The sequence below is a fragment of the Neospora caninum genome, chromosome VIII, assembly GCF_000208865.1.
Source record: "Neospora caninum Liverpool complete genome, chromosome VIII".
NCBI lineage: Eukaryota > Apicomplexa > Conoidasida > Eucoccidiorida > Sarcocystidae > Neospora > Neospora caninum.
The window spans coordinates 5605817-5622276 of record NC_018395.1 but is presented as its reverse complement, the minus strand read 5'-3'; the positions used below and the strand labels follow the sequence as shown (position 1 = coordinate 5622276).

General features: G+C 51.0%; 1 protein-coding gene across 1 annotated transcript; it reads right to left on the bottom strand.

Annotated features, from left to right (window-relative positions):
* Positions 1-13250: 13250 nt before the first annotated feature.
* Positions 13251-16349, bottom strand: NCLIV_037030 (conserved hypothetical protein; the record flags this gene model as incomplete). The annotated part of the gene is made up of 1 exon (XM_003883904.1): positions 13251-16349. One exon carries the CDS (start codon positions 16347-16349, stop codon positions 13251-13253), a length of 3099 nt encoding a protein of 1032 aa, XP_003883953.1.
* Between the last annotated feature and the right edge of the window lie 111 nt (positions 16350-16460).

Here is a 16460-nt window from a genome sequence, read left to right as displayed (position 1 = left end):
GGAACTGAATAGAGGATGTCGTGTCCCGACATTCAGGCGTCGACCTGAGCGGTCCGGCTGGGAGAGACGGGCGTTGCACAGTGCAACGGAGACAGCAGCACATCCAACTTGTCGATAGATTAGCGGACCGCGAGACAGCAGACACCACCACGCTCCTCCACCGGGCAATGAACGAGACCTTCGGTTGTCTACGTCTTGACGGAAGATTTGCGTACACTTTTTGGACGCTAAGATAATTCAGAAAATACGTGTCTGTGTTTTTGACCAGGGCGTGCGCGGAAGATTGTAATGCGTTGTGAACGTAGGGGGGTCAAATTCTGGGAGCCCCTGACAGCGACCAGATGTGCCGGAGCCTCGGGAGAACCTTCCTTGCATTTTTGATTGATACCCAAAAAGCACTGCATAAAATTATACACGATGTGGGAAAGAAGACGAGAAGCCCGTAGGTTGTCGAAAACGGTAGCATATGGGCCAGGGTCGTTAACTGACAACGGACCGGTAGTTGAATCAGTTTCAATATCAGAACGAAGTTGAGTATCCGTTTCTTGTTAGGGGCGGCAGTGGTCAGCTGCTGATCTAGGAGAAACCGAACGAAAACGAGGTGTGAGGCAGGCTTTTGGTCCCTCTACTTCTCAACAAAGTTCCAAACAAGAAGGAACAGCGGGGCTCGAGTGCTGTCGGCGACATATGCCGAGACTGTCGCAGGCAAGTGACCCATCAAAGAAGACTTGTACGTAGAAATGTACCGACACACGCGAGGCACAGGAGTGTTTTGCAGGTCCACCTGAGGGCCGCCATAATGCATTGGCTTCACTCTCGGAAGGAACAGAATGAGATGTGGCGCATATACTGAATCATGAGCACAGCCAAACGCACTTGATGCACAAATATGTAGCCATCATACACTTCAACCGAACAACAGGAGATACTTCAGCCTTGAGCTGTAGGGGCGACGCGAGGGCCCTGTTATAGGGGCTCAACATTAGCAAAGATGCGCGGTGAGTGTCATACAAGACTCAGAATCATGCCCCCCTTGTCGACTTCCTTGCTTTTGCCTCCAGCCTCATTTTTCTTCCCTGCCAGGAGGCCAGGGCCATCTAGGAGATTAAATCAATGAGGGGCATTCGCCCTGTCTGCTGCAGAATGTTTGGACTTGAGATGCAACGAGCTTTCAATATCGTCGCGTCCGCCGAGGAGTGCTGGAATGGATGAAGTTCAGGACTTTCGTGGCAAAAGACTCATGAGACAGGATCACGCGCTTCGATACCGAACATCGTAAAGTACGTACCGGTACCATTGCCCCCATTAAACCGAAAACCTGAGTTTCCCCCGGACCAAAACTGCTATCCATAACGGGATCGGGGCTTCATATTCATAAAAGCAAAGGATTTCAAGCGCAAGCTCGCGGTCAGTTTTGGTCCGGCTAAGGTTCGAGCACAGGTACTATATCTGTCGGTCATGTGCCTTGAGGAAGCAGTCCTGTGCTGCGGATTTTTGGTTCGTGAGCCTCCACCGGTTCTCGAGGGCTGTTACTAAAGCGCATTCCCTTGTGTCAAAGAGTCTCGAGCCTTTATTCTGCGGCGGGTGAAGCGGCAAACGCCAGTATGTTCCAGTGAAGTGGCACTCCGTGCTCTGTGGCAGTCCCTCCCTCTCGGTCAAAAACGAAGAGCCAACCTTTGCAATTAGACATCTCAGCACTGCCGCAGGAGCTCAGGTGGCAGAAGAAGACGCCTGTTTGACGTAGTAGAAGAACATTGAACAGAGTCCCCGAAGCCAGCTCATATTTTTCGCTAAACTCGAGGCGGGAGGCAGCTGCTTGCTGTCAACACCATGGCGTAACGCTGCTAGTTACCACGGAATTGCCGTTTATATACTTGAAGAGGTTCCGTGATTTTAGTTACACTCAGCCCACTTTTGTTAGGTTTTGCCCCTTGCACGCAGGGGTGTCAGAGAGTCAGAAGACGGTAGCCAATGAACAGCTCCTTACAAAGAGGTTTTCGCATCATTTAACGTTTCTATTCTAGATGGGTTGGTAAAGAAACGAGCTGTTCGGCTTTTTTTTCTGGAACGAGGAGAAGGAAACGTACTTTCGCTCAGTGTCCCACCCACAAATCAAGACATGGAGAGGCCTGCTTTGTCATAAAAATGGACGTCCGGCCGCTCCCAAGGGAAACATGCAGTTGGGTTGTCGCAATTTTCAGACAATGAACGTGTGCAAAGATTCAGGGTGGCTCCCTTCAGTCGCGACAACCTTCCGAATAGAAACGATACGAGAAAGTGTGCCTCTACGTTTCTTGATCTGCTGGTGGGTGACTATATAACGCACACCTGGTTCAGATAGAGCACGCACAGAATCCCCGACATTTACATTCAGTACGAGACCTTTTAAAGAAAATCGTCAAGCCACTTTTTCCACGCTTTGGTGAAGGGTGGACCCGTTGAACGCTTTTGGATTCTGTTCCTGTCTTGCTTTCTTCTTCTCCTTTCGGCTTCAGAAGCGCAGCGGGCCCCACTTGGCTGCTCAAAGGTGTGCTGGCATGGAGATAAAAAACAGTGGGCCGCAGCCTGTATTGTTGGGCAAAGATTGCATGTGCCCGTCGATCGTTTTCCACGATTTCAGATGCAGAAATGTGTAGGCGGTGTTGTGTAATGTGTTGCCAGTGCTTGGTGGAGACAGCGGTTAACTATTTTCCCACGATCGTAGATACACCAAGGACGAATGAAAGCGAGGTCGCACCTTCTTGGTACTCAGCTGAAACATGTGGCGCGGTAGTGAGCTGATGTAGGAGCTCGGGTGCTGACACTTGCGGCGGAAACGCCGGGGAACAAGCCGGAAAGAGGAGCGTGGAATAACGTGGCCAGTGTCGAGTTGCGTTTATTTGCACTTACGCAGCGACCAATTCTCGACTGTCTTTTCATGGGCCAACACCGAACGAAAAAAAAGAGGGGAGGAAGTAGATGTGTCGGCAAATTATCTAGCTGGACCACTCAGGCGGCTCCCTCATGCAAAAGCCGTCTGTGAAATAGCGATGAAATGTTGTGTTTTGTCTGTCGGTTTCCTTGCTCCACGAGAAAGCGTCATTCATTCGTCTACGAATCGACGTCTTGTTCAAATTAAAGAGCTTCTCCCAAAGATAGCGCAGCACGAACAGCGACAGGTGGAAGCGAAAGGCGCCGACGCTGCTGCTTGTCCAAACGTTGCTTTCTTTGCAAATGCAAGTGCACATAGACCTCCAGCCGGCTAGCAAACGGTGGGACAGGGCGAAGGTCTTTTTGCCATGTATGTTAGAAGGCGGTGGTTGTTAAAGGCATATTGGTCACTGTCGCCATTTAGACGCGGTCTATTATAACTTTTTTCACACTGCATACGGCCCGGTTCCGTCGCACACCAAATGTGAGACTAAATAGGTACGGCTGGTTTTGACTTTACTCAGTGTGAGAAAAAAGATCTGGCTTTTGTAGTGCAATATCTTCCGTCTTGTGCGGGTATTTGGGTACCTGCGGATCAGAGTCGGAGTGGGATTGTCTTCTGTCGCCGTTGCTTCTTTGCCTGCTGGGTGCAAAGAACTGTTGTCTCTGTCCTTCGAACATAAGGGAACGGAAGCCTGCCATAGAACAGCAGACAGAAGCTGTTGTATCATCGAGGAATCGAGCAAAGATGGAGAGCGGCAATCAGGAAACGACTGCAGACAAGTCTACACAGTGGGTGAAGGTGTGAACTGATTAGATGTGATCCGAAACAGAGTGAAGGCAATTTTTCTCTTGAGGGGACCTGTTAAGCGTGTGAATTTCATGCCCACTTCTGGATACAACAGGAAACTGTTGTTCTTTCAAGATTAAATACAAAGAAACTGATCTATCACAGACCCTATCGGAAGAAATGAGGTATTTGAGCACTATGAATTGCTATATTTCACCGCTAGTGCTGGCCCTGCAAGACGCCGAACAGCGTGTCTGAAGCCGTGTCCAACTGTTCACTCTTTCAGTCGGTAGGAAGGAAATGGGCACATATTGCTGTTGTTGAAGCGGGTCGCAGGATGCAGATTCATCAGGATGCCTTTCACGCTTGAATACTCGCAGGCATTTTGTATGTCCTACAAGTCCATAGCTGTTCCTAATGCTGCATATCTAAAGCAACTGGTGTGTCAAGGGAGGCCATTCCGTTTCTCTTGACTGTAACGCCTCATTCAGGTCGGTATCCGCTTGCGGGGTTCAGCAAGTGTGCCTTCTTTACTGGAGCCGTGCTACACTATCGACCCTGCCGAGCCGACAGTTCTATGGTTAGCGGAACCGGAAGTACCCAAGGATGACCGGCCATATATGTGAGTTCGATGCATCGGCACGTTTTTCAGAAAGGAATTATACTCACACCGTACCGGTGTGTTACGACTTCACAGACCCACGGATGTAGAGTCGGAAGACTATCTGGTTTCGGAAGACCTTTTTTTCTGTGCGCCAACTCAGCCGAACATTGTAGGGGCGAGCGCTGTCTGCGTCCACTGTGTTTGGACAGCTGGTCCTTTGACAACGCCAGAAGGGAGAAGGACACGCACTAAGAAGCACAAAGCTAACCGCAATGTGGCTCATGTCGTGAACAAATCTACAGGCGCATACGGGCTCTGCCAACATCCAGGACCAAAACCTCACGCTTTTTATGGATACTCGTAGCAGCGCTCTCCAGCCTGTCCGTTTGTCCACAAAGTGCCTCTGCTGGAAACATCCTGCAGTAAAACCAAAGAACCCTTACTACGGACACTTTCTTCACCCTCAAGCAGGTGCCTTGAAAACAGGGGCGTGTAAGCAACACCGTACCGAGACAGTAACACCTTATATACCCACGCGAGGCGACTGCAATTATGAAAAATATAAAACAACAAGGTTTGTTTCCGCCAGCGCAAAGCGCCTGGTACCTACAACACAACCTATCCCCTGGAAGCCGACTCTGCATTGCTGTGACGACTGGATTTTTGGTGTTGATTTGTTTGTTTCGGCAGTGTCGACAGAGTCTTCCCCCCCGAAACGTCTCACCAGGAAGTGTTCCGAGAACTTGGCGCACCCTTGGTGGACCGCGTCCTAGGTTAGGCTTTGTCAGGGGCGCAACACGACAACAAAGCTCTTGAGCTCTGTGAAACCGACGCTGGCAAGGCAGTGTCGACCAAGTTCTTGGTTGCGCGAGGCAGAGTGAATCTCCCAGCCAGCCGTAACTTCTTTATTTACCTCACTCATGATGATGACAGTAGTTAGGACTCTCGGCAAGACTCCCATACGCCGTGCATTATCTAGGATGTGGCGAAGAAAAAGCTGACAGACAGAGCGAGGCGAACCTTTCTTTGATTGGCGATCGAGGTGGACAAGATTTCAACGCATGTGTGTCGGTTCGGGGAATTTTTCACTCGTCTTGAAGTCCGCATTGAGCGTAAAACGGGATATCGTCCTCGAGCGATGCCTGGTGAGGCCTGGCTTAGAGTGAGCATAAACGGTAAAAGCAAAACACCACGTATGTGGTCGTTGTGAACACCTCGATGATGTGGGGAGCTATCGTATGTCGCCTGTCGTTATGTACGCTTTCTGTTGACTCACATTGTACAGCTGGAGAGACCGCATCACTGTTTGCGTACGGTCCCAGCGGGGGCGGCAAGACATTCTCAATATTCGGAGGCCGAGGGCCAGATTCCGAAGAAGGCATTCTTATTTTGGCCGTCTACGACTTATTCTCAAAGTTGACGCTGAAACAGATGTCTGAGGTAACTTGATGCATAGGAAATGCTCTCGCAACTTTGATGGGCACGACGGACATCTCGCTACAATGTGGTTTACGCGTATTTTCCAATTGCCCACGTTCTTGTGTTAATGGAACATTTGTGGCATATCTACTGGCTGCACAGCCTCGGCCTCCGGAAGGAAGAATCCACCAAATAGAGGTGTGCACAATGGTTGTGCACACTCAGAAAACCTGAAAACTGATTTTTCCTTAAGCCTGCCACCGGCTATGCCTCCAGAGCCGTTCCAACTTGTGGCGATGTGGGGTACGATGGTCGGTTGCTGGGTTGTCGCTGGGTTCGCCCAGAAAGAGGTGTCCGCACATCGTAGGCAAAACGGTGTTTGATCTAACTACCTGTCAGGGTACAGAGGCGATGGTGACATTCGTGGAGGTCTCCAGCAATCAGATTAACGATTTGACAAGATATTACAGAAAACACTATCGGACGCACGGTGAGACGAGAAGTGTCGAAAAAATATATTGTTCCAGGCCCCCTTTGGCGTAGACAGCCACGGCCGCAATGAGCTGAGGAATCATCGCTTATAGGAACATGTAGAGTCGTCTTCCATTTTTCTCTTGTTTTTTTCAGAACAGCAGGGACCTATGGTTACAAGTCCAGCAAAAGCTGCCGTTACGCGAGATGTGGCAACGGGATATGTAAGGCAGGTTTGTGCGACCGGATTGTCTGTGAAAAAAGTCGACAATCTTTCTTACGCATGGCTTATGCGACTGAGCGGTTGCTATGGCGGCATAATTCTCGGGAGGAATGACGTGGAGAGCAGCGGAAGCTTAGGACGTTTCTATGGCTTCTTTCCTTCTCAGGCACATGTTGAAGGAGTACTTCCGGTTCGGCTGTCTTCGGCAGATGAGGTGGGTTCCCAGAAAAATTTCCATTCATGGCATATGGCGTCTATGAGCGATTGACTGCGGGGGCTGATGCTCCTCGCTTTGTGCAATTGAGTTCTATCCATATTTCCAGACTGCGTTCACCATGATAGAATTTTGTCTGTCTGGTTGCGGAAAAGGACTGGTGTCAGAAGAGAGGCTGCATTGTGGGCAAGGCCAATATCTTGTGCCGTCTGTGCACGCGACGCTCCCCGATCTGTTCCCAGCAGGATGACACGAAAGCTAAGCAAATCCGAAAATAATATTGATTTCGACCGTGTGACAGTTAGGTCACATCTAGCTATTCTGGCCTTCTCAGGCAGCAAGAGACTCTGCGCTGCTCATACCTTCTGGTGTGCTTAGGTTGTACGGCTCATAAAAAAGATCATGGCGGCGAGGGCAGCTAAGAGCCATAGGAATGTGTGTTCTTCTGCAAAGTCTCACCTAATGTTCTCTCTTTACCTGATCAAGCAATCTATTACGTAAGACCTAACTTTCACGCATCAAATGTCTCGCTGAATGCAACATTGTTATCGGCAATGATGCATGCTGGTTCTTACAACGGTTGACTCTCCGTCACAGGCGTACTTCAGACACAGGCTGCATCGGCGGGACCCTGACATTCGTTGACCTTTGTAGTCCTGACCCTGTTGGCTCTGTTGAAAAAAACGAAAACCTCTGTGGAGGGGTATCAACTGAAGAACCTCCGTCGCCAACAGCAGCACTTGGGCACGCAATGCTCAATATTGCAGGGGGTTCTGAGCTTGCATCAGCGCATAACCCGCGCCAGTGCCAGCAGATTCAAAACGTGAAGCTTAGGCGTGTCCTACAGGTCAGACGCTACGGGAATGAACACGGGTTGATATCTGCGAAGCTTGTAGAGATGCACTGAAAAGCATACAAGTGTGCAGTCTCAGTAATAAAATGAGACAAAGCCGCTCATGGTCTTGATTGTTTGTCGATATTCTTGGGTCCCTGTCATAGTTTAGACCAATAGGTTGATTCGCTCCAGAAACGAAAGAGCACATGCTTTGTATCAGACGAGAGCATCGCATCATGCGTCGATTAACGTTGGGACACGTCGGGCAGTAGGATTCCCAAGAGAAGAGATTGCGTCGAGTACATGCGGGTCACAGTGACGCTCTAAGCAATTTTAACATGGAACAGCCAACGGGGGGACAAAGGTCAGTACGCGGGTAGCGAGTTTTGACGCCCCGCAAAGACCCCAACACGAGGATGGTCTTCGCACAATCGTCGCTGAAATTGACAAACCCTCAACACCGCTTGCAGAACCAACACCTCGCAACTTCTTTGGCTGTTTGAATCAATGTAGTGTACTCAGATGCAGCGTCTCACCCCTTACCAGCAGCACAACACAAACAGCTCACGTTATGACATCTTCTGTTTCTGATAGAATGCTTTAAACGCTCTGCCCTCAGAATAGTCTCAAAAACAATTCCTGGACGAGTCTCTTGGTATGCATCAATCCTACCACTGAAGACTACACCGTAAGGCCGCAAAGCACTTATGGCCTTTTTGCGCCTACGTTGTCTCGACGAGTAGAGAACTGCAGCACTGTTATGGGCAATGAGAGCGAAGTGCTTAGAATGCAGATACCTAACCTTCGCGGCCGTGCTTTCCGGTGTGTTTGGCCTATGGGTTCGGGCACTTGCATTAGCAACCACACCGTAATGCCACGTGTCCAAGAACTTGTCTAGGCGTGCCACGAGCATATCGGACGCAGTGAAGGATGCGAAACGGTTATCAAGGCAGAGCTCAGTTTAGATACATGGGATACTTCCCATACATTTTGCAGCAGCGGTTCAGGATGAATCGAACCACCGCAAGCAGGATCACCGATGTTTGTAACTATCCTGCTCAATGAGGACTCCGTTTAAACGCACGAACGCAGACGTCTCCTCAGTAAAGAAGCAGAACAAACTCAATCAGTCACGGAATGGTGATAAGTTTGTGTGTTCAATATAGGCCTCTGTCCGCTCTATCGAGTTCGCTGCCCGGTGCGCCTCACGACGCTGCTTTGCAGCGTCAGCGAGGCCGGCATCCAGTGATACAGGCATCAGGAGGAACAGTTTGGAATACCGGGGAATCTATTCGATGACGAATCTTGATGACAGTGATGCATTCCCAGTTGCTCCAGGAACGTTCCGCCCAGTGAATCAACTTCAAAGGCCGAAGCCCAAACGTGCTCAGGTGATTGTTTACATACTGGTAGATTGTCTTTAGAGCAATTACTCATATCTAACTAGCCTCCATTGGATATATACTAGCGTGGCTAAATGCGTTGTGCCACTTCCACTGTGCCTGCTTCCACCCCAAACCCTCACAATGACGTCTGTGGTCGGCAGATGGCGTTCGCTTCGTCGCTCGAGGTTATTTGCTTAGGCCGTTCAGCTGCCCTGAAACACTGAGGACAGATCCAGTCGACACGTTTCATGGGATGTCTGGATCATGTCTCCAGCTGGCCTCCTGTTTCAGTTGCGCTGAGCCAAAAACGTTCAATCGCCCTCTTCCCCCTTCTACGGTTTGGGCAGCCCTACGGTTCCGCGTCATTTCCTAATAGCTCATGCAGTGCCGCTCTGACGAATAGCTTCATGATAATGTTTGTTCTGTCTTCGCAGGGGGAATGGATGCACATCCTTCTTGACCAGATAGAAATGAAGTGCGGGGAACTGTGCCGGAAGCACCGGCAACTCGCTGAACTGAGAGTTCGGGCAGCGAGGGGTCAGTGAGCATTTGCCAATTCTCACGTTTTCATGACGAGACGATGCTCGGCGGGAATTTCAGTTCCGATGGATCTCATTAGTCGACGATTCTCCACTTGTGAACAATCCTGTATTTTGCTTCAGACCGTGTAGAGACCACACAACGTCAGTATACCAGTCTAATGCAGGAGTTGGTTGAAGCTGAAGAAGAGACAAGGCATAGGGTATGCACACAAGTGTACCTCTCCCTTCGGGCTTCTTGGATTTGCAGGACTTCCCGCCCGAGTGTCGCCCTCGGAACACACTAAACGTCCCAGTACTGCTACTCCACACCGCACCATCATGGTAGCTGTAACTACAGATTCATTGGTACTGCGTTATCTTTGTGCGGTGGGTCGGAAACGACTATTTATCCTCATTCGTGGATGTCGCTTCCGCAGGAAAGCTTGGTATCGAGTGCCATCACCACAAGAACAGCGCATATTAACGAAATGCGGAAGAGCATTAAAGAAATAATCCGGGAAAGGGAATATCTATTGAAGGAGTTCCTAAACGATGCATCTGATTTATCTGAGAGGATCATCCACACGTCGCAGCGGTACGATCAGGGACAAACCGTTCGCCACAGTGCTGCATGCTACTTCTCTGGACATCTCTTGCGTTCCACCTTTATCACCATTACACAACGGTGTCACTGTTGCCTTATGATAGTCCGGAAGGGTGCTAGCATTTGGCCCACGTCAGCGATAGAAGACCTCAGCAACAATGAAGTACACATGCAGCGTGGTGGGCTTCTTCTCCTGCGTCTGTCTTCTGCCTTCTCATTTCTCCGCTGCTGAGAATGATCCCGTGGAAGATGCGGCGCGGTCCGCGTTCTAACCTGTTGTGTCACAAAGGTGATATGTAATCGGAATGCCGAGGGAGGGCGGTGTCTCCTTGCTAACAGAGCCTTCAGGAACGCGTGCGTTAGATCGCCTGATAAGCGGTACATCGGGAACATCGCTTCTCTTTGCTGTATATGACTTAACTCAGCGCGATGGAAGAGCTTGGTTCGAAGATCCGCCAAGCTTATGATACCATGAAGGAGCGAGAAGAAGCATGGCGCAAGTACGCATGATTGGGATGACCGTATTAGATGCACTCTGTCGCTCACTATTGCTCTGACAGCATCCCAGCGATGGAGCATGAAAGTGAATTTTCTTGAAGGGCAGTAGCCGGTATATGCGCACACACTAGGTGCTTAATCGGACTCTCCAGTAGTGCTGCACTGTATAGCTCTCCCGCTTCGTTTCGGATGCATCTAGATAATACTCTACAACGTTGCGCAGAAACTCCCTAGTGATTGAAAGGGCAATCGCTCAGGCCAGCGGTTTAAAGATATCGTTTTGGATACTCTGCTCCAAGGCGCTTGGTTGCTGTTGATCCTCCAGGGTGCACGAACGAACGAAGCGTGACCTGAAGAACCATTACGAGGCATTCACGAAAGCTGCATTGAGAATAGAAGAACAGTACAACACCGACATCGTAGTAGCTAAGTGAGTTTTTTTAAGGTGCCCCCAGGGGCAGCTGGGTCGAGGCGAAAACAGTGCTTGACTTCAAAATAGTCTTTCACTTCTTCTCTAACTCCTGAAGGGTGGAATCTGTCCTCTCGTTACTCCTTCAGACAACATGTCGCCGAAAAGCTCAGAAACCAAGAGTCTCTGCTCAAAACGTTCAAGGCCACAGCTGTATTACTCTTAGATCAGGGAATGCGTCGGATTGACCAGGCTATTGAAGGTATAGAAAAACGCGGTTCTTTCTGCCAGAGCCTCGCCAAGACAATCCATGACTGTGAACAAGGCCGCTTCAGCATGACTCTGCAAGTGAGCTTATTCTTGCGCATTTAGGATCAATTCGCCCTCAAGCAGCCGCTGTAGGTGCCGATAAAAACACAATATGCTTCGCACTGTCTATTGTGCACCCGATCTCTTCAGGGAAGCAGCCGAAGGTTTAACATTCCAGAAGAAAGGATGCGCTCCCCCCTACAGCGTATGAGCACATGTGACCATCTTGAATGCTTGCGTAAGCTTTCACCTATCGCTGCCCTAGAGGTATGTACATGTTCCGTTCCAGATTTCATCAGCCAGCAGTATATTTTAACCACATATCTCGGAATCAGGTACTACTGAAACGGCGCATGGTTTTGTGGAACCGAACCAGATCAAGCAGAGACGCTACGGTTGCCGGCGCACCGTTCTGCGCGTTGAGCACACTTCTCGGTCACCACTATATTCGTACGTGACGGGTGCCGAGCCTCTCGTGTTGCATCGTTCAGTTCGCTTGTAGTATTGATTCATCAAAATGACTAGATTCCTCTGGGAGGCTTTCTGCGCGCATCGCCTTGTTCTGCGAAGCTCAAGAAGTGACTGAACAAATCAACAAGCTTCTGTCCCTCAATGTAAGGAGACCATCCTCCAGCCGACAACAGCAAGCGCGTCTACAGCTGGAGATACAGATACGAATGTTTTGTCTCTTGCGCCACAGATAATATTTTCCCGATACAGTTGCTGGTGCCACATACTCCCTCTACCCTAGAGGTTCATGAAAAAAAAGTGGGGAGTTGTGAAGGATGGCCGTCGGTGGTCGAAAGGCAAGGCCGGAGGATGGGGCGGCGAGCGCGAAGAACGAATTATCACCGTTCGAAGCACACAGCTGTGAGTGACAGGCGTTGCGCGAACTGTGTACCGGAATTCGTTCGTTCAGACCGATGAAAAGTGCGATATCGACAGAATAAGCAGGCAACAGCTTGAATCTTTCGCTATGGTGAGATTGAGAAAAACGAAAAACGGCAAGCATCTGCCGTATGTTGCTTGAGGCCCTGTTGACCACAGACGAGTGTGAGGCGATCAGGACAATGGCATATGATTGATTCTACAGGGGGCATGCTCCACTGCAGCCAATGTCTTAGATGTTACCAGCGCCGGGCTTATATCAAGTACAATAATACCGTAGTGGCCGAACCTTCCTTCGCCGTTTCAGCTAGCGCATATGCGTATTTGAGCGGCTTGCGCAGAACCTGCGACGATAGAAGCGTAAACTTACACAGTCTACTCAATTACCAGCAGAGGGACGAGCAGTCCAGGTGTTCTGAAAAGTGGAAGCCGAAAGCAGATGGAGGCCTTCGGTCGCCAGAGGTTGCCCACATACTGTTGTCACCGAGGAACAATGGGCGACAGTCTGGTTCACAACAAAAATCCAAGAGCTATACGGAAGCCGAACATCAAGATGTGCCGCAACGTTGCCGTCTCTTTCGTAGCTGCTCGGCCTGCCGCGTGGTGTTTGCCGGAGTACGATAACCAGACTTCCATTTGTAAATGGTGACGCGCTCTTCTTTTGCTGGCCAAGCCAATCCAAATGCAACAGTGACACTTTGATTGGTCCTCTACTTCAACATCGTCGCTATTCATGACCGAACAGCAACAGCACTCTAGGATGTAGCTGCTTGGCAGGTGAACCATCCTGCACACACACAAGAAAACCCAACTTCCGCTAACATCGCTGGGACAGTTCGGGCGCGGCTAAGCCGTTGCAGCAGAAGCAACACCTTGTAAAGCTTGTCCGTAGAATAGCGGGCTGTGAGTCTGCATTAAACCAGCCGCTTAATGGCGTGGTTTAGGATCTGTCGCATGAAAACAAAGGGCTATAATTTGACACTTCATTGTTTGTGAAGAGCTTGCTAAACCTCACAAAACAACAGTTGATAGCGCACCGATAAACAAGATCATTGCCTGCTGCAGGTGTGCAGCGGCTTCAGAAATGGTTGAAACATTGGAATATGGGTGGCGTGTTGCACACGATGTTGGGGGACACAAAACCTGGTTCCCTAGCCAAAAGAGTATATACTACCAAGAGTTGTGGGTTGGCGTGCGACGGAATTCTGAAGGGTAGCCAATCAGGCCTTGGAAGGGCGTGTCTGAAGTGTCCAGCACGCCAATTCGCCCTTCTTGCAACAGCTGCTCTTCGCGTTTGCGAGCCTCGTCTAATGCCTTTTTTCTCTGCGTATAGTCGCCCCACGAGATATTGGGGGCGATGCGGCGCTCATGATAATACCTATTGTTAAACTCAGCTCCGTAGTTCTCTAGACGGGAATGTGTGCTATAAGGGCTGGGAAAGGGGTCCTCTGCGTAGGCATAGTTATGATACGGGCTGTCGGGAATCTTATCGACATCAATGTTGTCACTGTAGGGATTGTATGTAGGTGGATATGTGTACGGCGGAGAGGTCGTGGTGGTGGAAACGGTAGGGGAATTGTCCTGGTCCGGTGCTCTGGACAGAGCACCGAGCTGGCCAGCATAGGGATCTTCTGCGTCTTCCAAGTAGTCATTCAACTCTCCGTAGAGCAGTTCACCGGGGGCTCGTGGTTGTTGACCGATTTTCTCGTGTCCATGTTCCGCTCTACTTCCACTTGCACCAGTTCCGTTTAATTGAAAAGCAGAAGGAGGTATGTACCCAGCTCGCTGGAATCCCAGGGTGTCTTCATCATTCGTTTGCGAATTCGGATTGGATTCCATTACAACAGAGCTTGGAAGTGCCGGCAGGGTTGTCACGTTTCCGTCGTTTTGTGAAGGGATCATCCCTGACCTCTCTACGCACTGGGAATCGTCGTGACATCTGTACACGTGAGACGTCTGCTGTGCTCCTTGTTTCGGCGAGCCTCGCTCTTCGTCGCTTGCCTGGTTGGAGGGGAGGATACCCTCAGAAGCTGCGAGATGGTCAACCAGTGCGTGTCGAGAGGGAAAAAGATTTGAGGCTTCTTGGCCAATAGTTTCAGCCGAACTTGCCGGGGATCCAGAGAGCTGATTGGGAACGCGGGTCCAGGCGCCGTTAGGTGCGTTGGGGGAAGAAGCATGTGACGTTGAATCTGCTGCCACACCTGGAACCCGGCTCTCCACTGTGTCATAACGAGCACCTTCTGAGTTACCCGACGATATCGACTGCCCAGGAGACGATACTGTATCCGTTTCGACGGCCGCCAGTGAAGGGGACGACGCTCGCTCCGAGTTTAGTCCAGTATGCCGCGTCTCGCGTGGCTCCATGGCTGTGGTGCCACGTGTACTGAGCCCATATGAACTCGGACTAGTTGTTGAAGCTGAGCGGTCTGAAACGGGACTCAATCTTTCGAGCGGAGATGAAAGTTGCTGTGTTGGAGAGGTTGTCGAACTGATTGTCTCTCCTCCATTGGAAAACTCACTCGAATCAGCTAACCTGAAACCTCCCGGGGTGGCGACGTCTCCACTTGTGTTAGTGGAAAATGGAATGGGGCGTACCAGTGGCCCCTCCAAAGGACTTACCGAACCAAAGCCACTGCTTGAGTTCGTACCTGGCATGAATGCGATTGGGCTGTTGGAATCCCCCCCGGTCAAGTGATTTGAGGTGCTGGCTGCTGTCTCGGTAGTCACATCATTCAACGACGCGGACCCCCACGAAAAAGCGTTGTTTCTTGGTGCGTTTGATGCATAATCTGATGCTTCCGTCGACATGCTTGCGTCACTGTTCCTAACTGAATTGGTGGAACCATAATGTGCCGACCTCTGACTTCTGTCGCTAATGTGAGAGGATGGAAACGTCGCCGATTCTGTCGCCTCCCATGGCCGTCTGTCTATGCTGCCGGCGGAACTTCGTGCTGCACCGCTGCTTGTCCCGTTTGTTGTTCCTCCACTGGGAAACGGTGTGTTTGTGGGCAATTCATGTACGGTTGCCTGTCCTTCGCTTGAGCTCGCAGAAGTCCGCCTATCACGATCAGTGACGCCTCTCCCAGAGTCAGTGGGCTGAGAGGGAACGGTTCCATTTGTGTCACTCCAAGACGCTCTACTCGAGCTCGTGATCCAGTCTGCCCCTCCCTGTTGGTCAGTATGGCTTGACGTCGGTGCAGTGTTGGCTGTCGAACTCCGGGAAACGGTATATTCTGATGAAGCCTGTGGGATGGCCTCAGTGCGCACACTTTGGGATGCTGTGCCAACGAGCTGTGACTGAGGTCTTGCATCATTGCTGTTACTTGGCAGCGAGGCCCTTGGAGTTGAGGCCACAGCGCTGCTCCAGCTTACGTCGGTTCGGTTGGGTAGCGACATGCCGGTCCAAGGCACCCTTGAACCGCCGCCTGTGGCGACCGTTGGGATTCCCCAGGTACTCATTTCACTGGTACCATGAGTTGCGCTTAAACGTGACTCCGTAAATACAGGATGTGTGGCGAGGGGGGGCGTCTGGTTCTCCGACGGTCCAGAACCAGAAGTCGGTATGCTCCAGTCTCCGCTGGAGCCGGCACTGACAGGGGCAGTGGGACTCCACGCGTTGTTTGGAGTTAGCCCTGTCGAGGAACTCGTGAGACCCTGTGGCGGCATGCTCAAGAAAGTCTCGGAAGAGCGATTAGCCGTAGAGGACGGGGCCACCGACCCCGCACTCCACGCAGGACGCGGATTAGCTTGGGGGAAACTAGAGAATTCTGCGGTGCCTGTGGTGCTTGACGGTGACGGTCGTGGAGCCCAGGCTGACGCTACTGGACTTAAGGTTGTCGATGTTCCTGGAGAAGGGAAAGGCTCCAAAGTGGACGGGTAAGTGACCGGACCTTGTCGTGTTGAGGAGGGTGTCAAGAGAGGCGGCGTGGTTGTATACCCAGCAGATGCTAATGGAGTGCCGGGGCCACGACCCGGCGCAGCAACCGTCCGGGCAGCATACGGCGAGAACGTTGTCCCTCCAGATGCTGCCGTTGAGGAAGGGAGTATCAGGGGCGGCGAACTCCCCCTCGAGCCGGAAGACACACTCTCCGCCGCTCGTGAGGAACCGCTTCCAAACGAGGCTGGCAGCGTTGCCCCGCCGGTGGCCCGATGCGCTCCCCAGCGGCCATTCCGTGAATTACCCCACTGAGCATCAACCGTTCTAATCGCAGCAAGTCTCCAGAGGCCTGCCACTGAGAGAAAAATGGTTTCGAGCAAAACACGCTTCATAGCGGAACTCCTCCGATGTGACTAACCCTGATTGTGCAGCCTCGAAGATAGGGACCTGCAATCACGAAGGAAAAGCATGGCACACACGTTCGAACAGGACGACCTTGTAAC